The 12,620-nt window shown below is 54.3% G+C and overlaps 1 protein-coding gene across 17 annotated transcripts in view; it reads left to right on the top strand.

Moving 5' to 3' along the window:
• The window catches only part of SNPH (syntaphilin), a 43,817-nt gene that overhangs the window by 25,431 nt on the left and 5,766 nt on the right, over positions 1 to 12,620 (top strand). For 3 of the 17 annotated variants that reach the window (XM_067707705.1, XM_067707706.1, XM_067707702.1), the window contains 3 exons: positions 3,537 to 3,633; positions 4,320 to 4,427; positions 10,743 to 10,892. In XM_067707705.1, coding sequence (XP_067563806.1) covers positions 3,584 to 3,633; positions 4,320 to 4,427; positions 10,743 to 10,892 — 308 coding nt within the window. In that variant the 5' untranslated portion in view covers positions 3,537 to 3,583. Of the gene's footprint in view, positions 1 to 2,124; positions 2,153 to 2,815; positions 3,634 to 4,220; positions 4,428 to 4,454; positions 6,717 to 10,742; positions 10,893 to 12,620 lie in introns of those variants that run through there. The other 14 variants (XM_067707701.1, XM_067707700.1, XM_067707692.1 and 11 more) reach the window with 10 other exon arrangements.

Genomic DNA, 12,620 nt, shown 5'->3' with positions numbered 1-12,620 from the left:
ATTACTCACGGCTTTTGCCCACGCTTCTCCATCCCTCCCGTTCACTTTCTCTGCCTGGTGACCTCTTATTCACCCTTTAAGACTTAGTGTAAATTTCCTTTTGGAGACGCTTTCCCTGACCCTCCTGAAGCCACTATTATGCCTTGAGTCTTTCTGTTTTGAAGCTCACATTGCACTGCAATTATCTAGTGCCAGAATCCTGGGAGTTCCCATTTTCGAGTGTTTATTGTGTGGTGGGCACTGGGCTAAGCCCTATGCATGCATGATCCTGTGTTATTCTCACAGTAACCACATGAGGTGCATTCTGTTACAGCCCCACTTACAGATGAGGAAGCTAAGGCTCAGAGAAGTGGTGTGACTCGCCCACTGCCTGCAGCTGGAGGGTGACAGAGCTGGGATTTGAGCCCAGATATCTTTGACTATTTCTGACTCCTTCCATCTCCTGTTCCCTGGATCCTGCTATATCTCCTGAACCCCCACTGTTCGGTGTGTGAGGCACTAATCAAAGGGGTAGATGCAGCAGGGTTGCCATGGTGTGGGCAGGATGGGGAAATGGGGCTGGGCTTAACCTGGGGTGGAGGTGATAAGCAACTGTCAGCCCAGCTCCCCACGGCTAGGGGTTTCCTTTCCACCTTCCATTCCAAGCGGCTACCTGGGGACAGGCCTGCGGGACTCCAGGCCGAACAGGTGGCATGGAGACAAACGCCATGGCAATCTGCCTCCTCTCTGGGGCCCAGAGGGGAGGGAGGACCTGAGAGAGCCCAGGGTGCTCACTGACACTTCTGGGTTAGATCCTGGGGAGACAACTCCCTTTGGGCCTGGGTGTCTTCTGCCCTCCCAGAGGGACCCCAGCCTGCAAGGTCCCGTCCCAGCAGGGGAAATGCCACTTCCACCTCTGTCCCAGATGAATGGCTGGCTTTGGCCTCCCAGGAGACTGTCTGCTCCAACCAGGTACAAATGCCATCCCCTTCCCACCCCCACCCCCCTGGCCAGAGAGGAAGGAAGAGGGAGCGAGAGAGGAGGGAGGCGTGGGGTTGCCAAGCAAGGTAGGAGCAGGGACAGCGACAACAAAGCCCTCATTGTACCAAGGCCACACGCAGCTCCAAGGCAAAGCAGGCATCGTTCCCGCCTCCCAGGACCTGGGCCCAGAGCTCCACCCGGACTTTCTGAGCTCCTTAGCAATGCTCACCAGAGCTGGCTTGGAAGAGCGAGGCCCTGCCTCAGCTCTGAGTCCTGCCTCTGCTGAGAAGTCCTCCTGAAATCACAGCATCTTTCCAAAAGCCAGAAGTGGTGATGGGAGGATGGCCAGTGAAGCCAGCCTGGCTGGGGCTAGAAGCCAGGGTCTGTTGGACATGCAGCTGTGTGACCTTGGACCCAAATGTGATAAAAAATCCTGCCTTGAAGGATTTTTATTTGAAGTAATGAACCAAGGCACATAAAAGCACTCAGCACGGTCACCTGGCCGCAGAAGTGTTCAATCAGTGACAGATGATCCTTGAAGCCCTCGTCCACCCACGAGCAAGGACTATCAGCCCCTCCCAAGCTGCTCCTAGTTGAGGCCCTCCTGTGCCCAGGAGGTGGTGAGCCATTGGTGGCCTTCCTGGCAAGTGTGGAGTAGCACTGTTGTCCCCTCAGCCCGTCTCACTGTTCCTCCTCCGGAAGCCGGCCCTGCAGTTCCAGGAGGCCCCGCCTGGGCAGTTGGGGCATGGTGGGTGGGATGCATCCCCAAGCTGGGGCGAGCAGCTCAGGTGACAGGTGGGGTGTCGGCGGCTCCTGTGCCTGGCACCTGACACCTCTAGGCAGACAATGCTGGCAATGTCCGAGCCCTCCAGGGAACACGCCATGTCTGTGTCACAGCCAGGAAACAGGCCACCTGAGTAGCGCCGTTGTCCACTCAGGACGCAGCCCCGCCGCTGGCCGGGATGACCGGGATCCCCAGAGGCCCTGACGTGGGAAGGGGTGGTGCCCTGGGCAGGGGCTCTGGGGTTTGAGACCCAGCCCCTCAGCATCTGGTGTTGGCCTGGTTCAGTGTTGGCCCTGCCACACTGGGGCTGGGACTTGGGCAGTCCGTTCCCTCTCGGGTTCCTCATCTGTAAAGGGACTAATCACAGCACTTCCTCATAGGGTTGTTGGGAGGAGTCGATGGCATAATGTACGTAATGTGGTTGGCACGGGGTCTGGTGTGGAGCAGGGCTTGGTCACTGCTTCTCTCCCCGCATGGGGGAAGGTCCAGCACACTGTGTCCTTGGCTGAATCTCCTGTAACCCAGGCTACTGTCCTTAGTTCTTGCTCTGAGCGTGGCAGGAGGGGACTAGGGTCTCTGGAGCTGGCACAGCACTAGCACATTGGCTGCGAAGAGCCCAGGCCTCTCCACCTCGGACTCCAGGAGCTCTGGGCTAATGCCCTGTGCAGGCCTCCTTCCACAGCAGCCAACACCAGCCCAGGATGGGGCCTCTCCCCTCCTTAAACTTCTGTAGGGCTGGCTGCCCTTGGAGCCCAAACCTCTACCCAGGAAAGGGGCCTTGGGATTCCTGGGCAGGAGGCCAGGTCCGAGTCTCTCTACTGATTTGTCAAGAGGGCCAAGGATGGATCTCTGCAGGCATGGTCACTTCCTACTGGGTCCAGCCTACAGAGACACCCCCTGGGAGCAGGGAGGAGTCCTCATCTCCCATCTGTCTCCTTCCTCATTTGCGTTGAGCCTGTGCCCTGAGTTCCTGGTGCACCCCACAATGAGCATGAGCATTTGCACGGATGGGTGCGGGCATGCCTGTGTGCAGCATGTGGGCGGGGGGGGGGGGGGGGGGCGGGGCAGGCGAGGGCTGCATGTCCTGCGTTGTGGGCAGGCCCCCTGAGCATGTTCACTGAGCCACGTGTGGCATGCCTTGGAATGGAGGGGGCGTGCTACCTTTTCATATTCGCGTGTATCCATATGTCTTTCTACACGTGTGTGGTGTGTTGGTCTGTCTTGTCTCCCCTGTAGACGGGAAGCCCCGAGCCACGCACCAGCAGGCACTGTGAGAAGGTGACATCGAGACTAGCGCAGCCTAATCTGGGGTTCCTGGTCCTGCTCCAGGAGGCCTCCAGTCTGCAGCCCCCGCCGAGGGAGGATTGACCAGCGTGGGGGTGGGGGTCCGAGAGTCAGGGGTCTGGGGGCCTGGCTTAGAGCGTAGAGGACTCAGTGCTGGGCCGAGCCAATTAGGAGGCCCTGCCCCAGTGTCAGTGACCTTGGGCGAGGCCTTTGTTCTCTCTGGGGCACAGTCATTCATGTGGAGGACACGGGGCTGGACTGATGATTTCTGCCCGCCCTGAGGCTCTGATGATCGTGATTTTAAGTCGGGTGGTGGGGTGAGAGCCTGCTAAATTTGTTGGTGGAGGCAGCTGTGGCCTGAGCCTGGCCTGCCAGCCCCCAGCTCGGTGCTGGGTGTCCTGCTGAAGGGTGAGAGGAGAAGCCATGCCGGGCAGCGGCCCCAGCGAGAGGATGACGTGGCCGGGCCCGGCCACCCCCGCGGCCCCCCCAACCCACCCTCTCTCCTCAGCCCCGGGGACACCGCCCATCCCACCCCTCACCCGGACCCACAGCCTCATGGCCATGTCCCTGCCAGGCAGTAGACGGGCCTCTGCTGGATCCCGCAGGTGAGTTTCCCCAATGCCCGGAGCCTTGGCCTCTGAAGGTGGGGGCAGGGAGGGTCTCTGTCTCCAGTCCAACACCGGCTTGTTTTTGAGCAAGTTGTTGCCCCAGTTTTCCCATCTTTAAAATGGGCTTGCTCACACTGGCCTCAGGAACTATTTATGGGCTCAAATGACACAGTGGGTGTAAAAGTTCTCTGAAGACTTAAACCATTGGATCCCTGCCGTCACCAGTATTATTGTTCGATCTTCACAGTTACTGCAGGGACGGCATGCAGCCTTCCACCCAGGCTCCCCTGGCCTCCCCGTGCGCCCCTCCTCCTGTCCTTCCTCCTGCCTGCCCCATTCCTCTCCACCTCTGTTTCAGTCCGTGCAGGGACCTTTCCCTCTGGGCTTGGGGGACCCTGGAAGTTGAGGACCCTTGGTAGGGGTAGCTGGGACCCCACCCTTGGCCCGCAGCCCTGCTCAGCCTTCTGGGGAGTCCTGAGGACCGGCCTCCTTCTGGTTTTCCACCTTGATTTGCACTGTCTGTTCTGTCACCCCTGTCTGTGCATCCCCCCGCCACGCTTCTCTCCCCGGCGGTGACCCTGAAGTGGGGGCCCTTTGGGCCGCAGCGGCCTGGCGGTGTTCGTCCAGTGTCCGCAGCTGCCCACCAGCCAGAACGAGCACCTGCCTCTTCTTCCTGCCTCCAGGCGCACCTCTCCCCCCGTGAGCGTGCGGGATGCCCACGGCACCTCTTCCCTCAGCAGCAGCAGTAACTCGGGCTCCTGCAAGGGAAGTGACAGCAGCCCCACGCCCAGGTAACCAGCCACTCCCTCGCACCCGGGCTGGCCAAGCTGGCTGGAACCCTGAGTGCCCTGGGGGTCGGGGGAGGTGGACGTTCTAACCATCCCCAACTCTAGCACACTTCCCCGCTGTGTGACCTTGAGCAGGTCACGTCTCTCTGAGCCTCAGTTCCCATCTGTAAGATGGGTATGATCATACCCAGCTGCACGTAACCAAAGTCAGTAGCTGAGACAAACTGGGGGTGATGCTTTCAAAACAAGGGGCCAGAGGCGGGCAGCTCCCCGAAGTGTCAGGGACCCCATCTCCACCATCCTTGGTGTACAGCTGGCTCCTACACCTCCAGGCATCAGGTCGGCATCCAGGAAGGAAGAAGGTAGAAAGGCCAAAGCCCCTGAACCCCCAGAGACTCGTGTTTTTGAGACAGGACACATTGCCCAGGAAATTCTGTCTATACTGTGCTGGCTGGTGCCAGGTATGACTGGCTACAGGGAGAGTTAGTGGTTCCCAGTGTAGGGCCACCCCAGCAAACTGGGAGTTCTGTTGGAGAAAAGGCAAGAATGGATGTTGGGAGGCAGCTCATGGCGTCCGCCAGCCTGCTCTTCTAGGTGGTACACTGTGAGGGTGGCAGAGTGGAGTTGTTCTAGAAAGGGAAGTGTGTTACAAGTGCAGCGTGTGCTTTGGGCTCTCAGCAAAGAGGAAAGGCAGGATCGGGCTGGGGAGACGGGTAAGGAGAGCAGTGGGTCCTCAGAGACCAGGACGTGCAGGCTGTGATGGCGGCGCCCATCCTGCTTCCCAGGAGCGTGAGCGGGGAGCACGGGCTTAGGATGTGAATCGGTCTGAGTCTCCACTCCCTCATCTGTAAAGTGGAGCTTACAACCCGGAGGCTTCAGGGAGCTGATATCTGCACCCACCACACACTGCTGCTGGCCCGTAACGCGTAACCGCTCTCATTAGGACTTTGGTTCAACTTGAGAATCGTAGGCAAGAGAAGGCCAGGAGAGTCTGGCCTGCAGCTCCCATGGCCAGAGCTCCTCCTGGGAAGGCTTGTCTTGAGTGAGTGTCATTTGTGTGACCAGATCACACTGAGGCGGCAGTTCTGAGTTTTTCACCATGACACGCATGATGGGTGACACACATATGCTGGACCCATGCCCCAGCATCCTGTCTGTAGCTGCCCCCAGAACGGGGGTGGGGGGTGGTGGTAGTGTGTGAGTGAGATTGATGATGCATTAATTTACCTTTTGAAAAGTGTATAATTGGCAACTTTAATACTTTTTTATTGGTAGCAGATTTTTGCCACACATGTCGTAACTGAAACCCATGGGGGCAGTCCCAGCCCTGAAGCTGAGAGCTGCTTCCATGCAAGGGTCTCCTTGCCACCACCAGAGTTGCTGGTGAGCAGTGCCTCGGCTCTAGCCTCACTATAAGTAGCCAGGTGTTCCAAGGTGAGACTAGCTGAGGGATATGAATTGTAGTATACTTCTCTTCTCAGGTACGTATAGCATATATGTAAATATATACTATATTAAAAAATATTTTTTCCCACAAAGAGCTAGTGACTAAAAATATATCAGTGTTAAATGTTATATTGAGAAGGAAAACTAGTGAAAGCATATGGAAAAAAGTTAAAATAGTTACTTCCTTTATAATCCTCAGCTCTTACTAGTTTAAGTAATCCTGGTTCCTCTACGCCGGCACAGGGAAAAGGCCTCTTTTTCTCACCACAGCTCTGGGTCCCTCTCGCCATAGCCTTTGCAGGGCACCAGGATGTCTACTGGCCTAACACATGGGGCTCAGGGCCCTTGCTGGCTTCCTCTCTTTTGGAAGGAGATTTCTTAGAGCCCATCAGAGGGGACCCCAAGGTCCCACCCGACACCGCGCCTCTTCCCCTTGCCACACAGAAAACAAGCCAGTGTGTGACCTGACTTGAGTTAAACTTAGAGGCCAGGAGCTGAGTGAGTAGAAGAGAATAGTTTCTCTTTCCCTCCACTTCTGTCCACACTTTCTCTTCAACAGTTTACAATTTACAAATACTTTTTCCTCGGTAAATGTTAGACAACTTCCCCAAAACTTTTAAAACTGCCTCCAACTTGGCTCCTTCAGCAAATGGGCCCCACCAGGGCCTGTCTTTTCTACATCCATAAAATGTGATTGCCTCTTGCTAGACCTGGGACACCCCGTCCCCTAAAGGAACAGAGCTGGATGGCGGCAAGGCCTCTGCCAAATTGTGTGAGAACACGCCCAGGTGTTTAAGCCAAAATCCAAGGAGGTTTCTTCCCAAACAGAACAGCCGACAGGAAGCTGTGAGTTGAGGTGGCCTGGCCGTGGTCTGCTGGTGGCATGGGGTGCTCCCCTTCCCTGGGTGAAAGCCTCGGCCCTCCCTCATCCACTGGGTGGGAATTCCTCCTCCTCGGCCCTGATGGGACAGGGGCGTGCTCACCACACACACACACACACACACACACACACACACACACACACACACAAATGCGCACGTCTGCGCCACCCTGTGCTAGGGTGTTTGTGGCTGCAGGGTACAGCTGTGAACAGGGCAATGCCCAGAGACAGCCAGTGTTCCCGTGTGTGCTCACGTGTGCCCCCAGAGCGTGCACATGCAGATGGAAAGGGTCTGCCTGCGTTTGTGTGAATGTGTTCATGGGCTGGTGTCCTAGAGCAGTTGACCCTGGACCAACAAGGGGGTTGGGGTACTGATCCCTCGTGCAGTTGAAAATCCGCGTGTAACTTTTTACTCCCGCAAAACGTAACTGCTAATATCCTACTGTTGGCCAGAAGCCTTCCTGATCACGTAATGAGTTGATTGACATGTATTTGGTGTGTTATATGTATTATAAACTATACAGTAAGCCCCCTACATACAAACGAGTTCTGTTCCAAGAGCGCATTCATTAAGTCCAATTTGTTCATAAGTCCCACAAAATTAGCCTAGGTACCCAACTAACACAATTGGCTATATAGTACTGTACTGTAATAGGTTTATAACACTTTTCACACAAATAATACATGAAAAACAAACAAACACAAAAAATAAAGAAAACATTTTTAATCTTACAGTACAGTACCTGGAAAAGTACACCAGCCATGTGAACTAACTTATGTGATTGGACATGGGAACACACGTTCATCTTTGAAAGTTTGCAACTTGAAGGTTCATATATAGGGGACTTACTGTATTCTTACAATAAAGTAAACTAGAGAAAAGAAAATGTTAAGAAAATTATAAGGAAGAGAAAATACATTTACAGCAATATACTGTATTTATTGATACTGTAAGTTTACATTGTTTTTAAAATGAATCATCTGTCAGTACATCAATATTGTCTTACATGATACAAAACACTGTAGCTGTTACATGTATTACTAAGACTAGACATCAAAAATGAAAAGATCATGTGAAAAAGAAATTCGTATTTATTTACAGGTATAGTGTGCATGCGTTGATAACAGAGAAGCTAGCAATGGTTGCCTAGCTTATCTAATGAATGAATCATTATAAAGTTTTTACGGCATACAGTATTACAGTCATATTCAAAATATGGTATTAGAAACATTGTTACATTTTTCTAAAAACCTCTTACCTGTGATGATAGGCTTGATAGGCATTTTCTCCAATTGGGAGAGAAAGGCATACTGTAGGGTAATGTGATTCTTTGAAAGCAAAGTTGTAGAACACTAAGAAAACGAACGCATTATTAATATTATATCAACTATCACCCACCTTATGCCAGTGTAAGGACAGGCTGCCACCTTAGTACCAGTCTTGCACACAGTGTTCTACACGCTGGATGCTGAGGCGGTAGTGATGATGACAACACAGAGACGGCTCAAACGGTGGCTGCCATAGTTACTAGATTTTCACATGAAATCACTCATACACATACACAGCAGATAAATCCTGGCCCACCGTGCAGGCCCCAGGATAATATACACATACACAGCAGATAGATCCTGGCCCACCATGCAGGCCCCAGGATAATATACACATACACAGCAGATAGATAAATCCTGGCCCACCGTGCAGGCCCCAGGATAATATACACATACACAGCAGATAGATCCTGGCCCACTGTGCAGGCCCCAGGATAATATACACATACACAGCAGATAGATCCTGGCCCACCATGCAGGCCCCAGGATAATATACACATACACAGCAGATAGATCCTGGCCCACCATGCAGGCCCCAGGATAATATACACATACACAGCAGATAGATCCTGGCCCACCGTGCAGGCCCCAGGATAATATACACATACACAGCAGATAAATCCTGGCCCACCATGCAGGCCCCAGGATAATATACACATACACAGCAGATAGATCCTGGCCCACCATGCAGGCCCCAGGATAATATACACATACACAGCAGATAAATCCTGGCCCACCGTGCAGGCCCCAGGATAATATACACATACACAGCAGATAGATCCTGGCCCACTGTGCAGGCCCCAGGATAATATACACATACACAGCAGATAGATCCTGGCCCACTGTGCAGGCCCCAGGATAATATACACATACACAGCAGATAGATAAATCCTGGCCCACCGTGCAGGCCCCAGGATAATATACACATACACAGCAGATAGATCCTGGCCCACTGTGCAGGCCCCAGGATAATATACACATACACAGCAGATAGATCCTGGCCCACCGTGCAGGCCCCAGGATAATATACACATACACAGCAGATAAAGCCTGGCCCACCGTGCAGGCCCCAGGATAATATACACATACACAGCAGATAGATCCTGGCCCACCGTGCAGGCCCCAGGATAATATACACATACACAGCAGATAGATCCTGGCCCACCGTGCAGGCCCCAGGATAATATACACATACACAGCAGATAGATCCTGGCCCACCGTGCAGGCCCCAGGATAATATACACATACACAGCAGATAGATCCTGGCCCACCATGCAGGCCCCAGGATAATATACACATACACAGCAGATAGATAAATCCTGGCCCACCGTGCAGGCCCCAGGATAATATACACATACACAGCAGATAGATCCTGGCCCACTGTGCAGGCCCCAGGATAATATACACATACACAGCAGATAAATCCTGGCCCACCGTGCAGGCCCCAGGATAATATACACATACACAGCAGATAGATCCTGGCCCACTGTGCAGGCCCCAGGATAATATACACATACACAGCAGACAGATAAATCCTGGCCCACCATGCAGGCCCCAGGATAATATACACATACACAGCAGATAGATCCTGGCCCACTGTGCAGGCCCCAGGATAATATACACATACACAGCAGATAGATAAATCCTGGCCCACCGTGCAGGCCCCAGGATAATATACACATACACAGCAGATAGATCCTGGCCCACTGTGCAGGCCCCAGGATAATATACACATACACAGCAGATAGATCCTGGCCCACCGTGCAGGCCCCAGGATAATATACACATACACAGCAGATAAAGCCTGGCCCACCGTGCAGGCCCCAGGATAATATACACATACACAGCAGATAGATCCTGGCCCACCGTGCAGGCCCCAGGATAATATACACATACACAGCAGATAGATCCTGGCCCACCGTGCAGGCCCCAGGATAATATACACATACACAGCAGATAGATCCTGGCCCACCGTGCAGGCCCCAGGATAATATACACATACACAGCAGATAGATCCTGGCCCACCGTGCAGGCCCCAGGATAATATACACATACACAGCAGATAGATCCTGGCCCACCGTGCAGGCCCCAGGATAATATACACATACACAGCAGATAGATAAATCCTGGCCCACCGTGCAGGCCCCAGGATAATATACACATACACAGCAGATAGATCCTGGCCCACTGTGCAGGCCCCAGGATAATATACACATACACAGCAGATAAATCCTGGCCCACCGTGCAGGCCCCAGGATAATTACACGGAGGGGGAGACCTCTCCCACCCTCAGCCTTGGTCTCTGGGTTGGGAGAGTGGACACCTGAGCTCTGGGCTGCGGCGCCGGGACTGGGCTGGCGGAGGGGGCGCCACCCCGGGCGGCGCCAGGCTGGTGCACGCGCTCTGTGACGTGTCTCCCCAGCCCAAGCTAGAGGAGCCCTGAGCTCCCCACCCTGATGCTGTGCTCGAAAGAGCCTTAATGAAACCCACCTCCCAAAGGGGCTGCGTGTTCTCGTGCCCACAGGGGCCCCGTGGGGGAGGCCTGGCCTGCAGCGCTTCAGTGGCCAGGGGACCAGAATGGGTAGGCGGGGCCCCTAGCTCCTGGAGGCACAGCGCCTCGCCAGGCCCCTTCCTCCCTCCCTGCTGACAAGCGTCCCCGGCAGGCGCGCCATGAAGTACACGCTGTGCAGTGACAACCATGGCATCAAGCCTCCCACCCCGGAGCAGTACCTGACCCCCCTGCAGCAGAAGGAGGTGTGCATCCGGCATCTGAAGGCCCGGCTGAAGGACACACAGGACCGGCTCCAGGACCGGTAAGCGGGTGGCCAGGGCCCTGCAGTATCTCTGGGAGGAAGGCGTGGCTGGGGGCTCTTCAGCTGCTCCTTGAAGCATCAGGTAGCTTCTTGGGGCCAGGCCTGGAGCAGTTTCCCCTGCGAGGGTCTATCGGGCCTCCCACCCATGGCAGTGCTCTCCCAGTTGTAGCCTGGCAGCCCCATTTGGCCACTTCTCGTGCCCTGGCTCCTTTCTACCTGGGGAGGAGCGGCACAGGGCACTCTTCCTGGCTGACCTGTCTCTGTGGGGGAGAAACAACCCCTTAGCCCTCCTTTGCTTCCTCCCAGGGGGTCACCAGGGGCTCGTGACCCACCAGTTCAGGCCCCAGAAGCCTTCCTCCTCATCCACGTGTAGATGATGTAAGATCGTGAGAAACTTTCCTCGGAGCTCCCACCCAGCCCAGGGGTCTCCCAGGAGCCCCCGTGGGCCCGTCTGAGCTCATTCTCCAGACCTGATCCTCCCGGCCTCCCCATTTCCAGGCTGGCGGCTTCATCTTTATAATCGAAGCTTCAGGGCTGCCCTCTGATCTCTTCATCACCTACCCGTCTTCTCCAGACTGTGTCAATTCGGATACGCAGCCGACCGTGAGCTGGACAGGGTGCCGTGCAGGGCGCTGGAGGGCAGGCGGGGAGGCCACCACTACCACGCCTTCCTTCATCTTTTCTTTCTTTCTTTCTTTGTAATATAACTGCTTTATTGAGATGTAATTCACATACCATCCAGTTCACCTATCTAAAGTAAACAATTCAGTGATTTTCAGTATATTCACAGAACGGTGCAACCATCAACAGTATCTAATTCTAGAACAGTTCCATCACTCCAGAAAGAAACCCTGTTCCCAGTAACAATCACGCTCCATCTCTCCCCAGCCACGCCGTCCCTGGCAGCCACTAATCTTTCTGCCTCTGTGGATTTGTCTATTATATTCCATGTAAACTGGAGCACACAGTGAGCGTGACCGTGTCTCTCTTGACCAGAGCTCTGCCAGGTAGCTGATCCAGTTTGTATCTGTTGTGCTTTTGAACTTGGGGAGGGTAGAGGTGGCATTCTGTGGACCTCCTTGTCTGTAGAGCTAGGATTTCTATTTCTATTTCCCACTGTCTTCTCACTGATGCCCTGCGTCTGCTTGGCCATTTACACTGATGTCCTCGGGAAGCAGACAGCCCATCTCCCTGCTTCCTTTCCAGGGCTGCCCTGTGGCTCAGAGCAGACAGTCTGCCCTGTGTGGTTTGGGCAGGACGCCCTGTAGTGGACACGCCTGCACCTCAGCTCCCCGGCCTCTGCACCTGATACTCTTGTAGTACCTGTGGCCATTCTGTACTTGCTGTATCGTCAGCCTCCTCACAGGCTCTGAGCATTCAGTCTGATCCTCTCATTCCCGCTGTAGCCTACTTCCTCCTCAGAGAAGGAGCTCTGCTTCTACACGCTGTGCTTTCATATATTGTGTCCCCACTTCTAAGATACCCTTTCTCTCATCTTGCTCCCTTGGAAAACTCATCCTATAAGACCCAGTTCAAATGTAACATCCTGCAGCCCCCTGAGACCTAGACAGGCTGGGAAGCCATAGCTCTGGGGTCCTGCTGGCTCCCAGGAGGAGTGGGGCCCAGCTGAGCTGAGCATGCCCAGTCCCTCCTTTCAAACTCACTCTTTCTGCCAGGGCTCACAGTCAGTGAGGAGGGTTATCCTAGAGTAAGCTCCCCACCCTGAGG

Source organism: Pseudorca crassidens, chromosome 15, assembly GCF_039906515.1.
Source record: "Pseudorca crassidens isolate mPseCra1 chromosome 15, mPseCra1.hap1, whole genome shotgun sequence".
NCBI lineage: Eukaryota > Metazoa > Chordata > Mammalia > Artiodactyla > Delphinidae > Pseudorca > Pseudorca crassidens.
This window is presented reverse-complemented; position numbering and strand designations above follow the sequence as displayed.